Genomic DNA, 21,476 nt, shown 5'->3' on the forward strand with positions numbered 1-21,476 from the left:
CTCTTTTATATGCCAGTCCAACGGCTGACGTTAAGACTAATGGAGTGGTGTCGGAATCGTTTTGTTTGAAGCGGGGCACGAGGCAGGGTTGCCCTTTTTCTCCTCTGTTATTTATTTTGGCGATTGAACCCCTAGCTATTTACATAAAGAATGAACCGAATTTACAGGGCATTGAATGTTGGGGTATGGTGCAAAAGGCATGGCTTTATGCTGATGACCTCTTGTTGGTGTTGCAGAGTTTGGACATATCCCTGCCATGTCTGATGAGGATTTTGTCGAATTTTCATGATTGTTCTGGATACAAGGTTAACCGCCAGAAGTCAGAAGTGTTGCCTCTGTCCAATAGATGTGATAAATCCCTGGTTGAGGGTCTGGGGTTAACTTGGTGTGATAGGCGCTTACGCTACCTAGGGGTATGGTTGACAGTTCCAGTCTCCCGTATGGTTGATGAAAACATGAGTGTGGTAGTACGAGATTGCAAATTGGTTTTGGAAAGGTGGTCTTTACTTAAACTTTCACTATGGGGTAAAGTCAATGCCTTGAAAATGAATTTGGCTCCCAAGATTAACTTTATAACCAGCATGCTTCCACTGAGAATAAAGTGTAGTTATTGGAAAGATCTAGACCGCCTTATGCAAGAATTTTTATGGGACAGGAAGCCGCCCAGACTTAGTCTATGGAAATTGCAGCGTCCAATTTATTTGGGTGGTCTAGGAGTTCCGAACTTTAAGGCCTACCATTTAGCATTTTCTGCTCATTCTTTTGTTCCGTTTTTAGATGGTAAACTGGACAGATGGGCGGTGGCGGAGTCGAATGCATATGGGCCATTGGGCCCGGAAGCACTGTTGACCACTAACACAAAGATCACGGGGGGGAAGTCTGTTAACCACGTCCTTTTCGCGCAACTCTTGGATTGAGGTCTTGACTTTGATAGGGAGGGACGCTTTTAAGTGTAAGAATGCCTCTATATGGCTGAATCCTAGGATTAGAGATAACTCCAGGACAATTTTTTGGCCCGATTGGTTCCTGATGAATGTTAAAAAGGTCTCCGACTTGGGGAACGATGATCGATGGCTGACTGCAGCTGAGCTGAGAGAGAGATGGAGTTTTGAGGACTTGTCGGACTCGGCTTATAGACGACTCAAGAGGTCTATCGGTGAGGTGGACTGGTCTGACTCCTTTGACTTGATTATTTTTCTGACGGATTCTAATGGACAGGGAGGTGGTTTAGCCAGTAGGTTATACAAACTTTTCATGTCGTATTTTCGGAACAATGACAATTTACGGGATGTCTGGAGTGAGAGAATTGGGTCTGATATTGATCTTGAGGCCTGGCAGAATATATGCGGAAATGTCTCATTATGTTCACTGAATCTGGGCGAAAGGTCTAGACAAATTAAGATCCTGAACCGTGTGTATTGGTGTCCGGAAACGTTACATAAAAGGGGCATGACTGACAATGCTGATTGTTGGGGTTGTGCTCAGGAAGTGGGAACATTGGAACACATGCTGTGGGCCTGCAAGAGGGTCAGGGCTTTCTGGATAGACATTTGTGATGTGTGTGTCAGAATTTTGGGTGAAGGGTGTGTCCTGGACTTTAAGACGATGATCCTAGAGGAGGATTCTGAGCTGGCTGAAGTCAACTCTTCCCTTAAGAAATGGCTTTTCAGAGCAACCATTGTTGCTAAAAGGTTGATCCTTCGAGGATGGAAAGGTCAGGTCCGTCCGTCATTTGAGGAGTGGGTTCAAGAAATGCATAGCCTGTCCAGTACAGAAAAAATGATCTACAGATTGAAATGTAAGTTGTCCACATATGAAAAGATTTGGAACATGTTCAATGATTTTATTTGATTCGTTTTTTCTATATTCCTTGTTGTTCCTCTGTACTTTGGTATTATTTTTGTATATACTTGTAAATAAATAAATAAATTAAAAAAAAAAAAGGTCAGGCCAGGATGAAAAACAAAAGCAAACAGTTTGGGGGGTTTATAATCTATGGAGGGAAAGTTGCTAAAAGAGAAAACCTTCCTAACACTCCCACTGCTAACATTCTTTTTCACCATCACAAAATGGGGGTCTGGGAGAAATATTCAGCCCCACATACCTTTTTCGTAATGTCCTTTTTCTTGGCTAGCTAAAGGCTTTGACATATCTAGGTTATGCTATATGACCTTTATGCTATCTGTTGAGGATGTCTGCTGCCCCATAAAAGCACACCCAGTGAAAGACCAACATCTTTCTGCGGAGAAAAAGACCTAACCGGAGTAAGTCTCCCCCGAAAAAGCTAATAAGCATATTCCACTCTGCCTAGGAAATAATCATTATATGACAGGAATACAGTAAAGGGCCAGCCCATTACTAGAGACCACTCGGCAGAGAAGTCCACTTCAGCTGAGAAAAATACATTTTCACATGTGAGGAATGTCTGTGCCCCGAGAACTATCACCCTTCACCTTAAAAGAATGCCCCTACTCCCAAATTGAGTAGAACACTCTCTGATCCAAGTGGAACAACTCAGAGGGGAATGACACCTCTCCTTCCCCCACCCGGAGGGGAACACCACTAAAAACCCAAGGGCAACACAACATTGCCCTGGGGAAAAGGTCTGCAACCTTTGGCTATCCAGATGTTTGCATTATACTACCATCAGTCCTAGCCAGCATAGGGAATGGTGAGCGATCACAGGAGTTGTAGTCAAAAACATCTGGGGAACTGAAGGTTGCAGACCCCTGAACGCTTCCTTATTTGAGGGGCACACTCATTTGAATGCCTCCTCACTCTGGGAACCAACTCTAGAGAGTAAAGTCTAACTAAAGAGATTTTCTTCTGTGCCCCTACCCTGTAGAAACTGCTTGACCATTAAACATCAACATGCACACCACTGGAAAATAACAGCACAAACCAACAAAAAGGGAGCCTCCAAATACTAATACATTCACATAATTACCTAGTGAATTATCTTCCAACATCAAAAAATACCCCATTTTAAAAATGAATGGCCCCTTTCAAAGATCAGCACCTTTTCCCGATAGCTGTGCCGGATATCCTCTAACCGCCCCTCCAGGTCCTGCCGCAGTGTTCCCAGCTCCCGGTCATGGAGACTGGTTAGGCGCTCTCGCTCTTCATGACGCCTTTCGAGCAGCCTTGCACGCTCCTTCCTTTCCTATGGATGAAAGCACATGATGTTTGAGCATTAGATGCTTGTAAGCAATCCCAAGAAATGCAGAACCTGCGAGGAGGTTGTCCAACCATGGAAGAGCCGTGCACGATTCTGCATCACACAGCCAGCACACCACATACTGGCAAGCTAATGTGACTATCACACAGCATCCTTCCAGTGAAAACATGTACTCTAGCTCACCAACAGCAGCTATTGCACTGCATCCTTCCAGCAAGGCACTAGGCGATGACAAAACATTACTTAGAATTATTTTTCAGAGCAGTGCAGGCTCTTGTTATGGAACTGAATTATGGCACACCTCTTCTTCATACTGGTCTCTGCACCTCTCCAGGACCTGCTTGTGTTCCTCCCTGAGTTTGTCCAGACGGTGCTCATGGTCATCCTGCACCGCCTGCCGCTTCTCTTTCAACAGCTCACTCAGCTGTAACGTGGAATCAAGAGGACAGAAAATCAGGTAGGAGGATATAAACAGGATTTTCATTAAGTTGCTGAAACATCCCTCCCTTTGGAACTGTGGGAGTATTCAGAATGGGATTCAGGATTATATAGGTCGCAGTGGTGGGCACCTAACCTCCAATGACAGGAAATGGTCAACAAAAAAGAAGGCTTCACTCCACAGCACTTTCGCTGCACACTACCAGCATACTCTGAAGAGACCAGGTATAGAGTTAATTGTCAATGCCTTTAATCCAAGAGCCATTGCTAACTTGTATCACTCACCTCATGCTCATAATCGAGCACTTGCTGCATTTTCTTCTGAGATAAATTAAGGTTCTCGGGTAGCGGTGGTTCTTCAGTCGGCTTTATTTCTGCAATCTGCTTACGCAAATTGGAGACACCCTAAAGGGAAGAGAAGCAGCAAGATGTGGATAGCAATATAACGGTTCATAAGAGGCCACAACACATACGGAATGCAAGGAAGTGAACAAAATGGAAGGGAACACAGGAAGAGGCCAAACAATTAGTAATCAGCAGATGGAATAGAAAGCATCAGATATAAAATTAAAAAAAATATATATTGAAAAAGTGGAGAGGGGCACCCTCCAGTTCCCTGCACAATAAACCCACTCAGCCACAGGTGTTCTCCCACCGGTTTCTGTGCTCTTCACATCATCAGGGAGGCAGTCTTAGCTTGCAGCTCACAGCAAGTGCAGGTGTTAATCAATGATGATTCTACTGCAAGGACTTCTGGTAGCTGTAGTCATCAAATTTGCAAGGAACAAGCTCTGTTTGTTCTCTTTATTTTTTAAATCGGTGTTTTTTCCAGCAACAATGTCACTGGCCACCGTACTGGGTCGCCCATAAGGTGCCCAGTCCCATGGGTGACTCCCAGCCGCCCCATTTCTGCCCTGGGATTGCTTTTGTCACCCTATATTGATTTTAGGGGGTAGGCTGGTGGCAGCTAATATTTGTTTTTCGCTTCACCAGGGATGTATGACCATTCACAGCATTAGTAGCCCAATGTGCCTTTATAGTAGCCATTGGGGTACTAATGGGTCTTTTAAAGTCCTACTCTCTACCATTTTGTTTAGGGGTGTCCTTTGTTCAGGGAAACCATGAGGCAAGCATTAAAATGGCAGTTTTTGTGAGTGTTTGGGAGTTTGAGGCCAACCTGATTTGCTGGCCGCCAATACCTTTGTTATAAATCCTCTAATGGTATTGGTGGGCTGGCAGAAGCCAGCCACTGTGAGTTACGAACATATAGGGGGAAACCTATTCCTGAGCTCAGGACTGCTGGATTTGGATAAGTAGGTCTGCTTACCTGCTCGAGGATTGTCAGCCGTTTGTCGCCCTTGCTGCATTTTTAGGCCCTCCTCTGGAAATATTGTCTGGATACAGTGGCCTGGATATAGCTCCGGTTTGGATCCGGTTTTGTACCCTTCTCGTGATTTCCTCATCCTGCTCTTGGTCCTGCTAGGGCTGTTTTCTGGGCCGTTTTACCACATTTTACCGTTGTTTCCCGCCAAGGCATCCGGTCTTGATTTTGGAAGCTACCACCGCCTTGAGAGGTGTTGGGACTCCCCAAAAACACCAAATGTGCTTGCATGGGTCGTCTCTGGTTACCACCATTGATGTCCTGCTGTGTGTATGCTGACCACATTTGCCTGCTGAGCTGCTGGGGTCTGTCGTGTGCCGGTTCCTGCATCGTACTGAAGCCATCTCTGACGTGGATTCCATTTCTGGATGGTGGGTCACATGCCACTGAAGGACGATTGTTCTTTTGGGCCTTTGGGGGTCATCATTGGCTCAGGGTGCAAATTCCTGGGTAACCAGAACCTCCATTTCCCCCTTTAGAAAGCAGCTGCTACTTACCGAGTTGTTTCTCTTTCTGGGAACCACATTTCTAGAGGCAACCACTGTAAGTACTTACTTCTGGGCCCTGGGTTGGTGGGTTATTATAGATGCTCCCTCTCAAGGGTCCCCATGGTCTGTGGTCATTGGGTTTTGCAGGTCCCTTCTACTGCATTTCCTCATTGGATAATATTGGGGCCTGAATACTGCTCAGCTACTTTGCTCCTGGGGCTGTTGTGTCTTGAACCCTTCACTGGATCTCTACTTCTGGGTCTCCACTGGTGTCCCCAGGAGTGGATTGCTGTCTTGGAACCTGTGGAGTTGTTCCAATTATTTCTGATGAGCCATTCTTCTCAACACTAACACTAAAATGTGATACTGCCAGGCCCTCATGTGTACTGTGACATTTTCCTAGGGTCTTCCTAAGGTTCATGGAGGATCACACCAAGCAGTAGATCTTGAGAGACCTCCCCTGAGGTACTAGGGACTTTTAATTCTGCACATTACACCCATTCATAGCTTATATATTGTGTCCTTGTATGTTGATACCGTTGCCCTGCTCGATGTGCAATATGTCCTTCTGAACATAGGGACTGTATCTAAAAGATATCATGGACTTTGGTAGCCCTCCTTGCTGTGTTGGATATTGTGTTCCCCTGCGCGCAACCTTTAAAAGCTATAATGCATTATAGGCATATGTGTTAAGCATAATACTTCCTGCTGAAGGTAATAAGAAGTCTGCACTAAGTTCTGTTTGCTACCTTGGGATCCTGAACTTGATCAACATTACTGTGTGCAATATTGTCTAGAGGTCTTTCTCTTAAGTTACTTCTGAAAGCTTATATGTATGGGGTGTGAGAAACCTGATGGTATTCTCTCACCCACTCCCTCGGGATCTTCCATTCAGGTGACCAGGGAAGGGCAATCCGTTTTGGATCACGACCCTGGGGGTTGACAAGTGAGGGAGGATCACCTGAGTGGAGGGTCACTGGGGATTGGGAGGACGATACCCAAAGGGAAGGCATGGTCTTCCGCCAGCCTGGAAAACACCTTCGCCTACTCTCCCACAGCTTTTGTGGGGGCTTTACAACCTCACCTCATCTCTCCCTCACCGTTTCCAACAACTAATGAGACGAGGAGGTGCCAACTAAGATCAGTAAATATTACCCGTAGGAATATAATGGGGAAAGTAAGGAAAACCTACCCGGGAAAGAACTCTGGTTGTCCCACTAGAGTCAGGCAGCGTCAGGAACTCTGTAGTAACTACTCACACCTGACTCCATTTGAGAGTTTGCTTCACTATAAAAAGGTGTGGTCATGCACACAAGAACAAGCGAGTTGGGGATGCAGTCCGGAACGGTGGAGCCCAGGAGCGGAAAGAATCAGATGCTGCAGGCTGGAGGAGGATGGTGTGCAGAGACACTGTCCTGGTGTGTGTGTGGGCTGTAGAGTTGGTGAAGGAGCCGTGCCTCCAGGTTGCTGGAGAAGCACTGCCTGCATTCTGCAGGGGAGGTCCAGTGAAGTGCTCATTCCCTTGGGGCCAGTGCTGACCCAAAGGGTGCCTTGGGGGCAGGTGTTGAGACCCTGACTTCAACCCTGTACTTCCAGGAGGAACCACCTCACAACGTGAAGCTGCCCATTCAGTTTGAGGGGGGAATGTGAGAAACTCAGGAGTGTGCGTTTGGATATAGAGCAGAGTGGGAGAAAAGCACTGACAGTGAAAGTGGCACAGAACTGCAAGAAAGGAAAGCATTTAAAGCAGAAAGTGCAGCTGAAGGCAGGAACGAAGCAAAAAGCGGAAAGGCTGAGAGCAAATCAGAAAGCCAGTGCGAAGCGGAAAGCAAAAGCAGAAAGGACAAAGGCGTGAAGGCTAACGGCATAGCTGCAAGCACAAATAAAGCAGAAAGCAAGAAAAACAGATCGGAGCAAAAGACTGATCCAAATAGAAAGTTAGAGAAAGTGGAAAGGAGCAGAGAGGTGAGGATGGCCCATAACGAAAAGAGAGGGAGGCATGAGAAGAGGCAAGAAAAGATGCCAGAGGCACAATAAGAAGGAAACCGAAAAAAAAGAGTGCAAGTGCGCACAGAAAGGACAGAGGAGTGCAAGTGTGCATGCCAAAGGAAAGTAGTAGTAAAGGGGTGCAGGAGGAAACTGAAGAGAAACAAAAAGGTATAAAGAAACGAAAACAGCAAGAAGACAAATACGGGTAGAAGGGTTCGAGTGGTCACGCCTAGGAAAAGCAAAGAGCCTTGCCTTTTTCGAAAGCCTCTGATTCTACCCCATGAAAGGATGGTATAGGGAAAAGTTTAGCAAAAAGGAAAAGGTACATCCTATACCATGGAAGTTGCATTTTTAATTAAAGGACTCTAAACGTGGGGAAAGGCACCCTGTGAAATTAATAAAGAACTGACATGTTAAGTTGTGTGTTTGAAAGCTGGAATAGGCCTAAAGCTTGGGGAAAGGAACCCTGAGAGGCTTATCAAAGAAAGCCTTCCGATAAGGCAATTTGTGTTTAAAGGTCCAAGGGGCCTAAGCTTGGGGAAAGGAACCCTGAGAGGCTTATCAAAGAAAGCCTTCCGATAAGGCAATTTGTGTTTAAAGGTCCAAGGGGCCTAAGCTTGGGAAAGGAACTCTAAGAGGCTTAACCAAGTTGGAGACGTATTATTTTTGTTGTACTGCTGAAAGGAACAATGCGTGGGAAAGGAAACCCCAACAGCTTACAAAAGGAACTTTGTTACAATTATTCTATGGTGTTTTGAAACATGAATGGGCTGGAGCTTGGGGGTGAGGACCCCAAGAAACTTAGACATTGAAGGTAGTTGGAATAACTACCAGGGGCCTGTGGAGAAGGTCCTATGAACAGCCCTGTTGATTGAACTTATTTGTGTGACACTGACCAAGCAGCACTGGGTAAGAAGATCACCTGAAACCAACGCTGGTTTCCACTTTTTTGTACAGAGTGAGGGCAACATTCGGTTTAAAGACAGACTGACTTATTTTAGACTATTAGTCAACGACGGCCATTAGAAACATCAGTTGAGGGAATTACCCTCATTAGAGTTCGGGCCAGTTAGGCATTGCACCAACCCATTAACTTCAGTAAATAAAGGTTTATTAAAAAAAACATTTGAGTCTGTGTCGTTCTTGCTACCATGCCTGTCTCACAGTGGTCTACCACCAGGTATGGGGCCAACATGTAAGGTTAAAGATAGAGGTAGGCCTTGACTGGCCCTTTACTATTTTTATATCTACACTATGCTCTGCAAAGTGTTCTGTGTGAACTAAATACTTATTTTCTCCAATCATGAATATGTTATGTGACTTTATAGTAAAGTGTATATTTTTACAGAATACCAGTGTGGGGTGTTCTTGTGTGGTGTCTGTTGGGACTAATTGCACCTCGCTGTCAGCCTTCCCACCTCCCTCCCTCTTAAAGTTAAGCCTGACTGCTCTGCTACCACTACTATTGTGATTCTGGTCTTTCCTTTTGGGTGGCAAACTGCACCAGCATTAGGTTGGAAGATTATACTGCTCTCACCAGAGGGTTGTTCAAGAATCTCCGCAACAGAGTCAAACAAGGTTAGAGTAATAGTTGTCATATGCAATCAAATTTAAGCGTAGCGTGCTGGTACCGCTTAAGTTGTGCTCACGTTATAGAAAGTGCATATTCATTAATGTGGATTTCTTAACAATCCTCAGTATACTGGACTGACATATTTGATTGGTGTGCAGTGCAATGCATAAATATATTGTTTGTCACAAATAAAACCAGAGGACTACATGGACTGGCTTTGCTTCAGCACTACTAAAGTCCATTAAACTGGAATGTTCTAACTTTTGGTTGCCTCTCAAGTTAGACCTGGCCATTCGCAGAGGTGGGAATGGCAGAACACAGGGTAAATGGGAAAGAATGTATATGTGCAACTTCAACAGAATGGCATGCATTTCATTTATTGTATATTTGTAAGGAGCCTATACAACAAATGGAGTTTCAAGGCGCCACAAGACAAAAAGGGGGCGGGGGTGGACAAGTGAGAAAGATAACAATAACGATCTTCCTAGGCCTTGTGGCATTCGGATCATGCAAGGGCAGTAACAAGATGTTTGGTGGGGGTGAAAGGGGGTGAGGTGCCGGTTTGCCCGAAATGTGCTAGGGTGGAAAAGGGAGTGCAGGGCAAGAGGAGAGTGAAGAGTAAGGGGGAAGGAGAAGCGGTGCAGAGGGGGGAAGAGAGGGCTACAGGAGCTAGACGAGCGCTAAGGCGAGACCAAGAGGGCAGTTACAGTGATTGCATGTGGACCCTCACCACTGGACCCCATGCAAAATGTGAGGAAGGGGGGTGGACTGGGTTGGAGGGGGTTGGTGCCCTGTAGAACTAGGAGGGAAACCAGGCAGCCAGTTGCTGCGGCAGACAGGGGGAGTTAGCAGGGGAGAGGGAAGGAAGAAGAGAAAAGGAGGGCCTTGAGGAGCTTCCAGGAACTTAAGGAGATCTAGCTCAAGGCGTGGAGCCCATTACAGGGACGGGCTCCGGAGGAGATCGATCAACCCCCCCACCCCCACAATCTCTGCTTAGAGAAGAGTCTGATCTGCCAGAGAACCGATGGGCTCTAACAGAGGTATTTAGGAAGAGAATGTTTGCTGAAGCGGGGTCCCAGGTCCCAGAAAGCTTTGTGGATGATGCAGAGGGTCTTGAACTTGATTCTAGCAGCAACCAAGAGCGAATGGAGAGATTTTAGAGCTGAGAGATGCGGTCCCTGAGCTCGAGGCCAAGAATAAGTCTTGCAGAACTATTCTGGATTAGTTGAAGGGGCAAAGGGAGGAGTTAGGCAGATTGAGGAAGAGGCTGTTGCATTAGTCCAGCCTAGAGAGAACCAGAGACCTGGAGACTGAGTTTCTGGGGGAAGGTGAGGAAAGGGAGGATGCCTCTGAGGAGGTGCAGCTGATGGTGGCCCTTCATGGCAAGGTCCACGATTTGAGGAGTGCAGGGGAGGAGGAGAGTCACAGATGACACCCAGGTGTTTTTTGACTAACAAGAGTGTGAGGGGAAGAGGACCCATAGAGTGCGGCCTTCTCTCCTCAAATCGAGGGTCCCGATGAGAAGGATCGCTGTCTTACTGGCATTAAGGTAGAGGCACAGTGGAGGCAAGTGGTGTTTGCTGGTGCCAGTTGGAACGTTAGATTGGCGTTTCCTTTGCTGCTGCTGTTTTGGAACACTATCCCTTTAATGCAAGCCCTAATGGAAGTTTGAAGCAGGCAGGCTTAAGTGTTAAAAACATGCGAAGCAGAGCGAAGTGGAGGCAAGTGGTGTTTGCAAGTGCTGGTTGGAATGTTAGATTGGCGTTCCCGTTGTCACAGCTTGTTTTGGAACACTTCCCCTTTAATTCAAGCCCTGTTGGAAGCAGGCAGGCTTAAGGGTTAAGGGTTAAAAATACGCCTCCTCCGCAAAGTGAAGGCAAGTGGTGTTTGCTGGTGTTCGCTAGGGGAAGGTGGGCTCATTCATATAACAGACTGCGATTCCCAACCCTGTAAAATGGTCAACGCAATAAAAAGGCCTGCAGGTGCCAGAACGAGACAGTAGGTAGGAAGACTTATTATCCGTCGATGGAGATGCGCCGCCCACAGACATTGCGGGGCAACAGTCAACGGGGCTTGGTGGTCGGAGTCGGAGTCATCATTGATGGGTCCCTCTGCTTCTGTGGCATCACCGCTGATGAAATCGCGGATGTAGACATCGACGAGGACCTTGATGTAATCTCCTTACGATATTGCTTTTCCAGTTTATCCTTCAACGAAAGGTCATGTTTCGAAGGTCTCACAGACGATATCTCATCCACCTGCAAGCTTACCGTGGATGAGCATGGTGATGGAGAGCGAGTGCGCCCAGAACTAAGTCCCGTGGCATCTCTAGTCCACTCATCAGCATGACGCTTGGCCTTACAGACACCGTACAGGGATAAGTCTTCAGCCAATCTCGACCTCTTACCAGAGGGAGAGCTCTCCAGAAGTCGACTGGATCTGGGATCTGCCCGAGCGTGCCCGAAAGCTACACCAGGGGCCCTGTCCTCCTTCAATCACGCCAGGGGCCCGGTCCTCCTCCAGCCACGCCACCAGTCAGTAACAGTCCCTCTTGGTCTTGGCTGGGAAACTTCGGCAAATGTCGCACAAGTCTTCCTCATGGTCAGGATGCATACAATAGAGGCACCTTGTGTGCCTGTCCTCCATAATAATTTAGCATTTATATAGCGCTACAAACCGTCAGGTATCTGAGCGCTGCTTTTTACCCACGGTGTGTGGTGCTCATTTATTGACCTCAGAAGGATGAAAGGCTGAGTTTGGCCCTACCGGGATTCGAACCTGCATCAGCAGGCACTGCACAAATGTGAGAGCGAGCGCTCTACTCGCTGTGCTATCGGACCGGCTAGGTGTTCCTCAAAGCACACTGGGAGCAGAGTCTGAACCGACTCCTCTTGCCTTCCTCTGACATGGTGAGGCGTGAAGAAGGCCTCACTAGGCCATCCAACAGAGTAGTTGACAATCTTCACCGGCAACAGTCAGTGGACAAGAGATTTCGGACAAAAATAGGAATGTTTTGTGTCGAAAAATAACAATTATGAAAAAATAGTTTGAAGAGCAATTCACAAGGATTGCCTGCACCGAAACATGTGGTAAAATTCTGAAGATGGCCTCTGGGGACAGTATTCGGAGACAGTCGTCATTGGAAGGGTGTAATATGACCCAGTCTCCAGTCATTGGATAATGAGAGAAAGTCTGTTTTTCAAGCTTTTAAAGCAAGACTGCTTTTTTTCTTACAGAGGATTCCCGGCCTGATGGCAGGGAATATTCCTGAGCATGTGAATCCATGCCAGACCCATTCAGGAGAAACAGATTAAATAAAAAAAGAAAGGAAAGTGAGAAAGTAGTACAGGGCAAGTCTGATTTTTTATTTAAAGAAAAGGGAAAGTGAAGGCAAGTGATAACTGGCAGTTTGGGAGTTGGCGAATGGGTGAGGCTCACCTATATACTGGCGTGTAAGAAGTGGCCTACTGCGGTCCACTGTGCGCCTCAGATGTCCAGCGTTCTTGCGACCATGCTTCTTGTTCCTTATTCACAGGCACGCAGGAATCATGGTGAGTCATTGTATGCTTTAACTTCAGCAAAAAACAAGGGGGGGGGGGGGTCCAGGGAGTCCTATCAGTCCGGTTACAAGAGCCGTACCCAGATTCTTTAGCTCACCATCTTTCACAGAGGAGAAATATCCCAACAATATCAGTCTTTGTCCTGCACTGGGGCAGTCCAGCACCGAAATGGTAGACAATTCTCCTCTGAACAAGAGTACCAACAGCAACCCCAGACACGGGTTTCGGTCTGGTTGGACCTCATCAGTAGGGCGGAGTTGTGCCGGACAGGACAAAGACTGATATGTTATGGATATTTCTCCTCTGTGAAAGATAGTGAGCTAAAGAATCTGGGTAAGGCTCTCGTAACCAGACTTATGTCTGACAGAGGGACTCCCAGGACCCCCCCTTGTTAATGTGTTTTAACTTCAGTCCATTGGATGCTTACTCACAGTGGTCTACCACCAGGTATGGGGCCAACATGTAAGGTTAAAGATAGAGGTAGGCCTTGACTGGCCCTTTACTATTTTTATATCTACACTATGCTCTGCAAAGTGTCCTGTGTGAACTAAATACTTATTTTCTCCAATCATGAATATGTTATGTGACTTTATAGTAAAGTGTATATTTTTACAGAATACCAGTGTGGGGTGTTCTTGTGTGGTGTCTGTTGGGACTAATTGCACCTCGCTGTCAGCCTTCCCACCTCCCTCTTAAAGTTAAGCCTGACTGCTCTGCTACAACTACTATTGTGATTCTGGTCTTTCCTTTTGGGTGGCAAACTGCACCAGCATTAGGTTGGAAGATTATACTGCTCTCACCAGAGGGTTGTTCAAGAATCTCCGCAACAGAGTCAAACAAGGTTAGAGTAATAGTTGTCATATGCAATCAAATTTAAACGTAGCGTGCTGGTACCGCTTAAGTTGTGCTCACGTTATAGAAAGTGCATATTCATTAATGTGGATTTCTTAACAATCCTCAGTATACTGGACTGACATATTTGATTGGTGTGCAGTGCAATGCATAAATATATTGTTTGTCACAAATAAAACCAGAGGACTACATGGACTGGCTTTGCTTCAGCACTACTAAAGTCCATTAAACTGGAATGTTCTAACTTTTGGTTGCCTCTCAAGTTAGACCTCGCCATTCGCAGAGGTGGGAATGGCAGAACACAGGGTAAATGGGAAAGAATGTATATGTGCAACTTCAACAGAATGGCATGCATTTCATTTATTGTATATTTGTAAGGAGCCTATACAACAAATGGAGTTTCAAGGCGCCACAAGACAAAAAGGTGGCGGGGGTGGACAAGTGAGAAAGATAACAATAACGATCTTCCTAGGCCTTGTGGCATTCGGATCATGCAAGGGCAGTAACAAGATGTTTGGTGGGGGTGAAAGGGGGTGAGGTGCCGGTTTGCCCGAAATGTGCTAGGGTGGAAAAGGGAGTGCAGGGCAAGAGGAGAGTGAAGAGTAAGGGGGAAGGAGAAGCGGTGCAGAGGGGGGAAGAGAGGGCTACAGGAGCTAGACGAGCGCTAAGGCGAGACCAAGAGGGCAGTTACAGTGATTGCATGTGGACCCTCACCACTGGATCCCATGCAAAATGTGAGGAAGGGGGGTGGACTGGGTTGGAGGGGGTTGGTGCCCTGTAGAGCATGTGAATCCATGCCAGACCCATTCTGGAGAAACAGATTAAATAAAAAAAGAAAGGAAAGTGAGAAAGTAGTACAGGGCAAGTCTGATTTTTTATTTAAAGAAAAGGGAAAGTGAAGGCAAGTGATAACTGGCAGTTTGGGAGTTGGCGAATGGGTGAGGCTCACCCATATACTGGCGTGTAAGAAGTGGCCTACTGCGGTCCACTGTGCGTCTCAGATGTCCAGCGTTCTTGCGACCATGCTTCTTGTTCCTTATTCACAGGCACGCAGGAATCATGGTGAGTCATTGTATGCTTTAACTTCAGCAAAAAACAAGGGGAGGAGGGGTCCAGGGAGTCCTATCAGTCCGGTTACAAGAGCCGTACCCAGATTCTTTAGCTCACCATCTTTCACAGAGGAGAAATATCCCAACAATATCAGTCTTTGTCCTGCACTGGGGCAGTCCAGCACCGAAATGGTAGACAATTCTCCTCTGAACAAGAGTACCAACAGCAACCCCAGACACGGGTTTCGGTCTGGTTGGACCTCATCAGTAGGGCGGAGTTGTGCCGGACAGGACAAAGACTGATATGTTACGGATATTTCTCCTCTGTGAAAGATAGTGAGCTAAAGAATCTGGGTAAGGCTCTCGTAACCAGACTTATGTCTGACAGAGGGACTCCCAGGACCCCCCCTTGTTAATGTGTTTTAACTTCAGTCCATTGGATGCTTACTTTTAAATAAACGACTACTAAATTCGAAATAACGCTAAGGCCATGGTTAAGTTGAACTGTGGAAAATTATCTATGGCATCGCTGCAAGCACATTTGACAGAGACAATTGTTGAACTATTTTCTCCGATCTGTAAATGTGTATCCAAGAACTCCAAATTGTCTTTCTAGAGTACCGCCCATGAAATCGTCCCTGACGGACACTTCTATACTAATTATAATCTGTTCAAATAGGCACTCTTTGGACTTGGAGTCCTTACAATCACATTATCTATTCATGGCTGATTCTCCTAAATTTAAGGCTGCAGCTGGTTCTCCATTAGACCGCTCTTCTCAGGTCTCACCCTCAAATATAGGGGTGTCTTTGATGATGGGCACCTCACTACATGAGATCCCGAAAACTCTTGGAATGAATCTTCATGCCTTAAATTTTAAATTAGCCCAGTTGGTCAAAACATATGAGACCATTGCTGACGAATTTCAGGAACAACGAAACAATCAATATAAATGCATCCAAAGTGGCCTTTTTTGAGGTTTTTATATATGGCACTATCCATTCAAAACCAGATACCACTCCACAAGGGAAGATGCCAGTCGTTTCGAATTGTGACGCCTCAAGGCTCTTCAGTCTTGAAAACACCTTTGTATCACTCATCACGATTTAATTTGAATTGTCTGCGTCAAAGGAATTGCTGCAGCAGAAGTGAAGTTATTCAATCTGTGATACAACCTATTGTCATTCCTGCCACTATCATCTCAGGGGGACTTAGGAAAGTCTTCGGAAATGTGTGTTCGTACTATTAGTCCTATGGTGAGATACATAGCTACTAACATGGTTTCCGTTTTATACTTTATCGAGAAGAAAAACAAAATATGAAGAATCCACCCGAACAGCAAAATAAGGGGTCCCACCAATTCCCAGGGAATTTGAGAATGGGGGCATTTTGTCAGCTGTGTGGTTGTTGAGGATACCACAACTCAAAAGGCAAAGGGTGCAAAGGAGTTATTAGAAGTACATGTTCAATCTGTCATCACCAAGGAAAGTCAAATATAAACGAAAACATCTTGAAAAAACTGAGTTAATAGGGGACAAAGGGTAAATCAAAAAATATCTAAAACCATTGTCAAATATCTGTTGCCCTAAACCTGAGCACCCTATAAGTATACTCAGATGGAGAGTATTGGGGAACATGCTGAAATTATTTTGGGGGCCTTGGAGGAAACACCCCCTCTTTCCGCCTTGATAAATGCAGTTAGGAATAAATGTAAAAAGGTGCATGTCGCAACCTGGAGTCCGCCTACATATACCTCCTTAGCTGTAAAGACAAAAACATTGGCTCCGATTTTTTTGCCTCGGGGCTCTGGCTCTTTAAAAATGAATAATTTAAAAACAACTAACTTATTTCCAAAGGTAGGCCCAAACTTCTGAAAATGTCTCTCTGAATATGAAGTGGGTGATGTCAGTCATGAATCCGAATTGAAGACAACAGCGGTCTAATACCTTTGTGGGGAAGGGGTTTGACCACAAACCAAAAAAAAAAATATATATCACCTTTGCCCTAGTTTTTAACCACACTAGAAGAAAAACAGAATAACTGTGACTCTCTTCCTTTGTCATCTCAATTGGAGGCCTCACTATTAAAGCCACAATTATGCACGAATATACCTTTTATGATACTGGAAGAAAATAGGTAACTTTTGAATGGGCACATTTCTAAGCCCTTATACAGAGTGGGACACAAGGTTCTTCCCCCTTATACTCAAGCTCTGTGCATAACTAAACGCAAAAAGCAAAGAGACAAGAGTGTGACCCTGAACAGGGCTCTCGGTCAAACACCAAAAAGGGGGAGAAAGGTTTGAGGGAGCTCTACATTTTTCTGATGATCATATTTTAATTTTGAAAGGCGTATTCACGGATCGGACAGCCCCTCCTCCCCCTTTAATCGCTGGTACGTTATGACTCTGTTTTCAGAGATCCCCAATCTTCGTTTGATATCATCAAGAGACATGGCTCAGGTGGAATTCGTAGTTGACAGAATAGTCGACTTGGTAAAACTATTTCTTCTCGCGCATCATTAGAACTCTGGTCTTGTCAGAGTTAGAGCCTTTTCTGTCATTGGGATATGAGGTAATGCATGATTTAGAGGAAAATATTGTTAGGGAGGATTCCTGTAGCCGCAACTTGTCTACTCATTTGAAGTAATCAGAACTGGTTCAATGTTATCCATTGTCGACAAGTATACCTTCTGATGTGGAAGCAGTACGCCGAGTAGTTGATCAAAATGTATTGGAAGTACACCCGACATATGAATGGAACTCTATTCTATCTGCCCTACATGGGGGCAGGTCTGGTGCTTCCAAGAAAATAACTTGTATGCTTTGGTTTCATGGAACTGTAGGTGCCATGTTTTTCTGACTACAGACTTTGAATTTTTAAGGCCTTATTCTTTTATGTGCTTACAGGAGACTGGGTAAGGGGCCTCATTACAAGGTGACCGGCAATCCACTGGTGCTACCGGTGCGTTGCTGCCGACCTCGTAACACCGTTCGCCACCTGAGATCCTGGTGCAACCAGGACATTACAAGTCCTGGCGGCCTAGGATGTCAGACGGTGGAAAGTGCAAGTCCCCATTCCTGTGGAGGACTCCACGGGAATGGACACAGAAGCACCGGCACCGTTGCTAAAGGTGCCAGTGCTTCCGTGAAAACCATGCCTGCAGGGGCCAGTGCTCCCGGCAGTTGAGACCTGCTGGGAGCACCGGTCCTTGCAGGCATTTTCATAGTATGGCGGTCCGGAAAGGGTGTTGGAACGTTGCTACCGGCACCCTTATTTCCGGATGCCAGACCTAGAATGTGGCCCAATATCTCTCCTTTCAGTGGATGGGTTTGGTGTTCTTACTGTGAATGCATCACGGGGCACCCGCGGACGTCCATCACGGGGCCTTCTGTGTGTACTTAAGAATGATATGGGTCTATCAATGAACAAAGTTGAAATCAACCGAAAAAACATTCAGCTGGTTAGGCTCAACCACTCGCATGGTCAAGTACCTGGGGCAGTTTTGTGCTACATTTTAAACATATACTTTAATCCAAAGTCCGGGGACATAATGTCCTTTTTAGAATATTTGTCTGATCTTATGTCAGAAGTACTGGATGAGACGTCAAGTCATGTGGTTATTTTGGGTGGTTTTAATAGTGAATGCTTAGATCCCCACCACTACAGGCTGAACGATAGATCAAATGTATCTCTAGCGGCGAAGGAAAGAGGTATACTCATAAGGGCAAAGCTGAATGATAGGGACTTGACTTTGTTAAAATCAGGGGTGAGAAGCCCCCTCATTTCACATGAAGAAATGGTTCTCTAAAGTCAACCCTGAACTAAGTTTTAATTTCTGATGATTTGAATGGGAAATGCTCTAATTTGGAGGTGATAAATATGAATTCAAGTGACCATTGTCTAAGAACTGTCTTTGGATTTGACAAACCTACAGCTAGTGTCGTGGATGCTAACCCAAGAAATCATTCCCTTGTATGGAAACCTGGGTTGGCATTGTGTTTTAATGAAAATATACGGTTATTGGCGGGAATAAAGATTTGTTGTTAAATCTGTACGATAGAGGAGTCCAAAAAGGTTTACAGAACTTGCATGTTCACAAGGTGCGGGTTGCCCATTCCTCCAAGGGGAAGTGTGCTTGTAAACACAAAAATCATAAAATACTTTGAGGGGAAATGTTCCTTACAAAGAGTCTTAAGACATCCTAATAAAGATGCTCGTAGTTATACATTGGAGGCCACGGCTACAAAACAAAACTACAAATAATTGGCTAAAGAACCACTGCATTGGTTCATATATTGCGGATGCCGAAACTATGCTTGGTACGATTACTCTAAAAAGATGTATGCTCTTTTTCGAGGTTGGTTAGGGAACCCGCCCTTCAATGCTCCCTCCAATAGCAGCCTAAATAAGCAGAGACGCGGCAGTCCCACTGCTCTGATTTAGATCATGAGCAAGGGCTCACGGTTGGGATGTGCATTGGTGCGAGCATATACTGTGGCCCTAGAGGCGGTTCAATCACTTAAAAACGTAAAGAATTTAACGCCCTAAGCCCAGATGAGTTAGCTAACACAACATTAAAATCAAATGTCAATTTATGGACAGTAATTCTGTGGGACTTATTTCAGAATATTTTTAAGGCAAGTATGTTGCCTCTATCGTAGAAAAAAGCTTTGATTATTGTCATTTACAAAAATGGTGACAGATTACTCCCTATGAATTACCATTCAATATATCTTTTGGATGCCTCCAGTAAAATATCGGAGGCACTTATTTTAAGAGAACTGCAGCAGTGGGCATCCTTGATAGGATGCCTAGATGCATTTCAATCAGGTTTTAGACCCGGTATGAGTACAGCACAAAACTGTTTTGTTATTCATCTTTTGCAAGCTCAGGCCAAATGGGATTTTTTTTCTCCATTACCTGCGCCTTTTAGCATATAATGCAGACCTTTAACTGCGTGAATAGGGCCCTACTTTGGGAAAAATGTATTAAATTAGGATGTCTGTGTGGTATTTTTAGCATGCCGACTGCACTTATACTGAAGGTTTCTTTACTCAATTAGTTAGATTAAAACGCATTGTGGTCTACCCCAAGGTTGTCTTTTAGCACCTTTTTTAACATATATATTACTTGCCTTGTTGACATTTTTAGTAAAATATCAAATAATCCACCAAAATTGGGTAACCTACAAATCAATCATTTGGCCTACGCAGATGACGTTTTGTTACCATAGGCCTCCAAAGAGCCTACGCCGCTATTAAAGGCTAATTTTCTTTTATCTTTGGACCTCATTTTAAATTTAAATAAATCAAAAATGTTAATGGTAAATTATACAAAAGTAAGGAAGTTGAAATTGAATTGGTTTTTAGATCACACACGTTTGGAAGTGGTCCAACATTTAAAATATCTGATAGTTGTCATTTTTGCTAAGAGAACAAATCGGGCTGACTTGGATAATATGAAAAGGAAGATTAGGCTAAATGCTTCCGAAATAATGGTCCTAGATAGGAAATTTGGCCAGTTTTATGTGATTCCTATGGTTAGGTTCTATCACCAAAAAACTGTGCGTCACTTGCTTTTTGGGGTGGAAACAGGTTGGTTGCCCAATTCTTGGGAAAGACTTTAATCGTTCCCGTGGAAAAGGATTCTTATTTTACCACAAGGGACTACAATAGCAGTGTTAAGGCACAAGGTGGGTTTGATTTCCCTTTGTGCCTGTGCAGACTGGAAAAGACTTCAATTATCGAGAGCCCTCTTATTGCCTCCTGAAAATTGTTTCTTTTTTTAGCTAAGCACTGAAATGATTCAGAAGTCTTGTAAAGGTTCTGAATGATTGCAACCATTAAACTATGGAACTACTAGTCACCTACAATATTGTGATAGAGGGCCTCATTGCCTTTCCAGATAGTGTTAAAAAGTCAGTGTTTTAAATAGGTTGGATCAACAAAAAACAAAGAAAAGACATAAATCTGCGATGAATTATTCTTTTTTTAATCATCTTAAAAATGCAATTAAATCTTTTAATGTGCTGCCATAGTTGATTACATGGACTCTTTGCGACTCGACATAAATTTCAATTGAAATGTTTCATCCAGGATTTTCTATAGTGGCTTGAAGCGATGGTTATAGTTTTACGGAACCTTGCTTCAGATAACTTGACATATATGTTACATTGTAATAAAAGTCTGATGTCACAATGATCGCATTGATGCATGTCAGACTGGTGTTTCAATAAAAAAAAATTACAAAAAATTAAATCTTTTAATGTGCTGCCTCTCTTTTTTTTTTACAAAAGCATCCTTCAAGAATACATAGACATGATATGTTGCGTTTTAAACTGAATCTATTCCCCAGTAGAGAAGGAATATGTGCAAGGGAGAACATTCCGAGGTATCAGCGTAGTTGTAGGTTTTGTGCTAGGGATGTTGAGTCACTTTATCACCTTGTTATGCCCTTGCTGAACTGTGTCATTTATTTTTTGGTTTATTTGTTAATGATAAATGTTTTTTAAACACAGAAATGTTTTGGTTTAGAATTTTAAACAGTAACAACATTTCTTTGGATATATTGATTTTTAAATTCTTAGAATTGCTTTTAAAATAAGTGAACAAACGGGGGAAAACAATTTATATAAAAATGTGTATATGAATTGTATTTTCTTTTGAATATTTCAATGCCTGTTTTAACAGTTTTTTCTTCTCTTTGTATTGTATCAATGATTCTTTGTTATTGCAAAGGTTTGTTTTAAACCATAAGCAATTAAATCTATGAAAACAATTTAAAGAAAGAAAAAATGATACCCAGCACTGATGTTTTAACATAGACGCAGAGATATACAGATGTCTTTAACCCAAGAAAATGACATGGAACCCGAGATTATACACACATTCCACACCTTTGTGCTAAACCTTACTGTGTGTTTTTCTGGTTAGAAATATTTATTTATAGGCAGTTTAGCTTAGATTA

General features: G+C 44.3%; 1 protein-coding gene across 4 annotated transcripts in view; it reads right to left on the reverse strand.

Annotated features, from left to right (window-relative positions):
• The window catches only part of CEP164 (centrosomal protein 164), a 586,844-nt gene that overhangs the window by 186,867 nt on the left and 378,501 nt on the right, over positions 1-21,476 (reverse strand). For all 4 annotated transcript variants that reach the window (XM_069614472.1, XM_069614471.1, XM_069614470.1 and 1 more), the window contains 3 exons: positions 3,902-4,021; positions 3,480-3,602; positions 3,020-3,163 (listed from right to left, as the gene is read on the reverse strand). In XM_069614472.1, the coding sequence (XP_069470573.1) occupies positions 3,020-3,163; positions 3,480-3,602; positions 3,902-4,021 (387 nt within the window). The remainder of the gene's footprint in view (positions 1-3,019; positions 3,164-3,479; positions 3,603-3,901; positions 4,022-21,476) is intronic.

This window comes from Ambystoma mexicanum, chromosome 9 (genome assembly GCF_040938575.1).
Source record: "Ambystoma mexicanum isolate Mex_15411 chromosome 9, UKY_AmexF1_1, whole genome shotgun sequence".
In the NCBI taxonomy this organism is placed as follows: Eukaryota; Metazoa; Chordata; class Amphibia; order Caudata; family Ambystomatidae; genus Ambystoma; species Ambystoma mexicanum.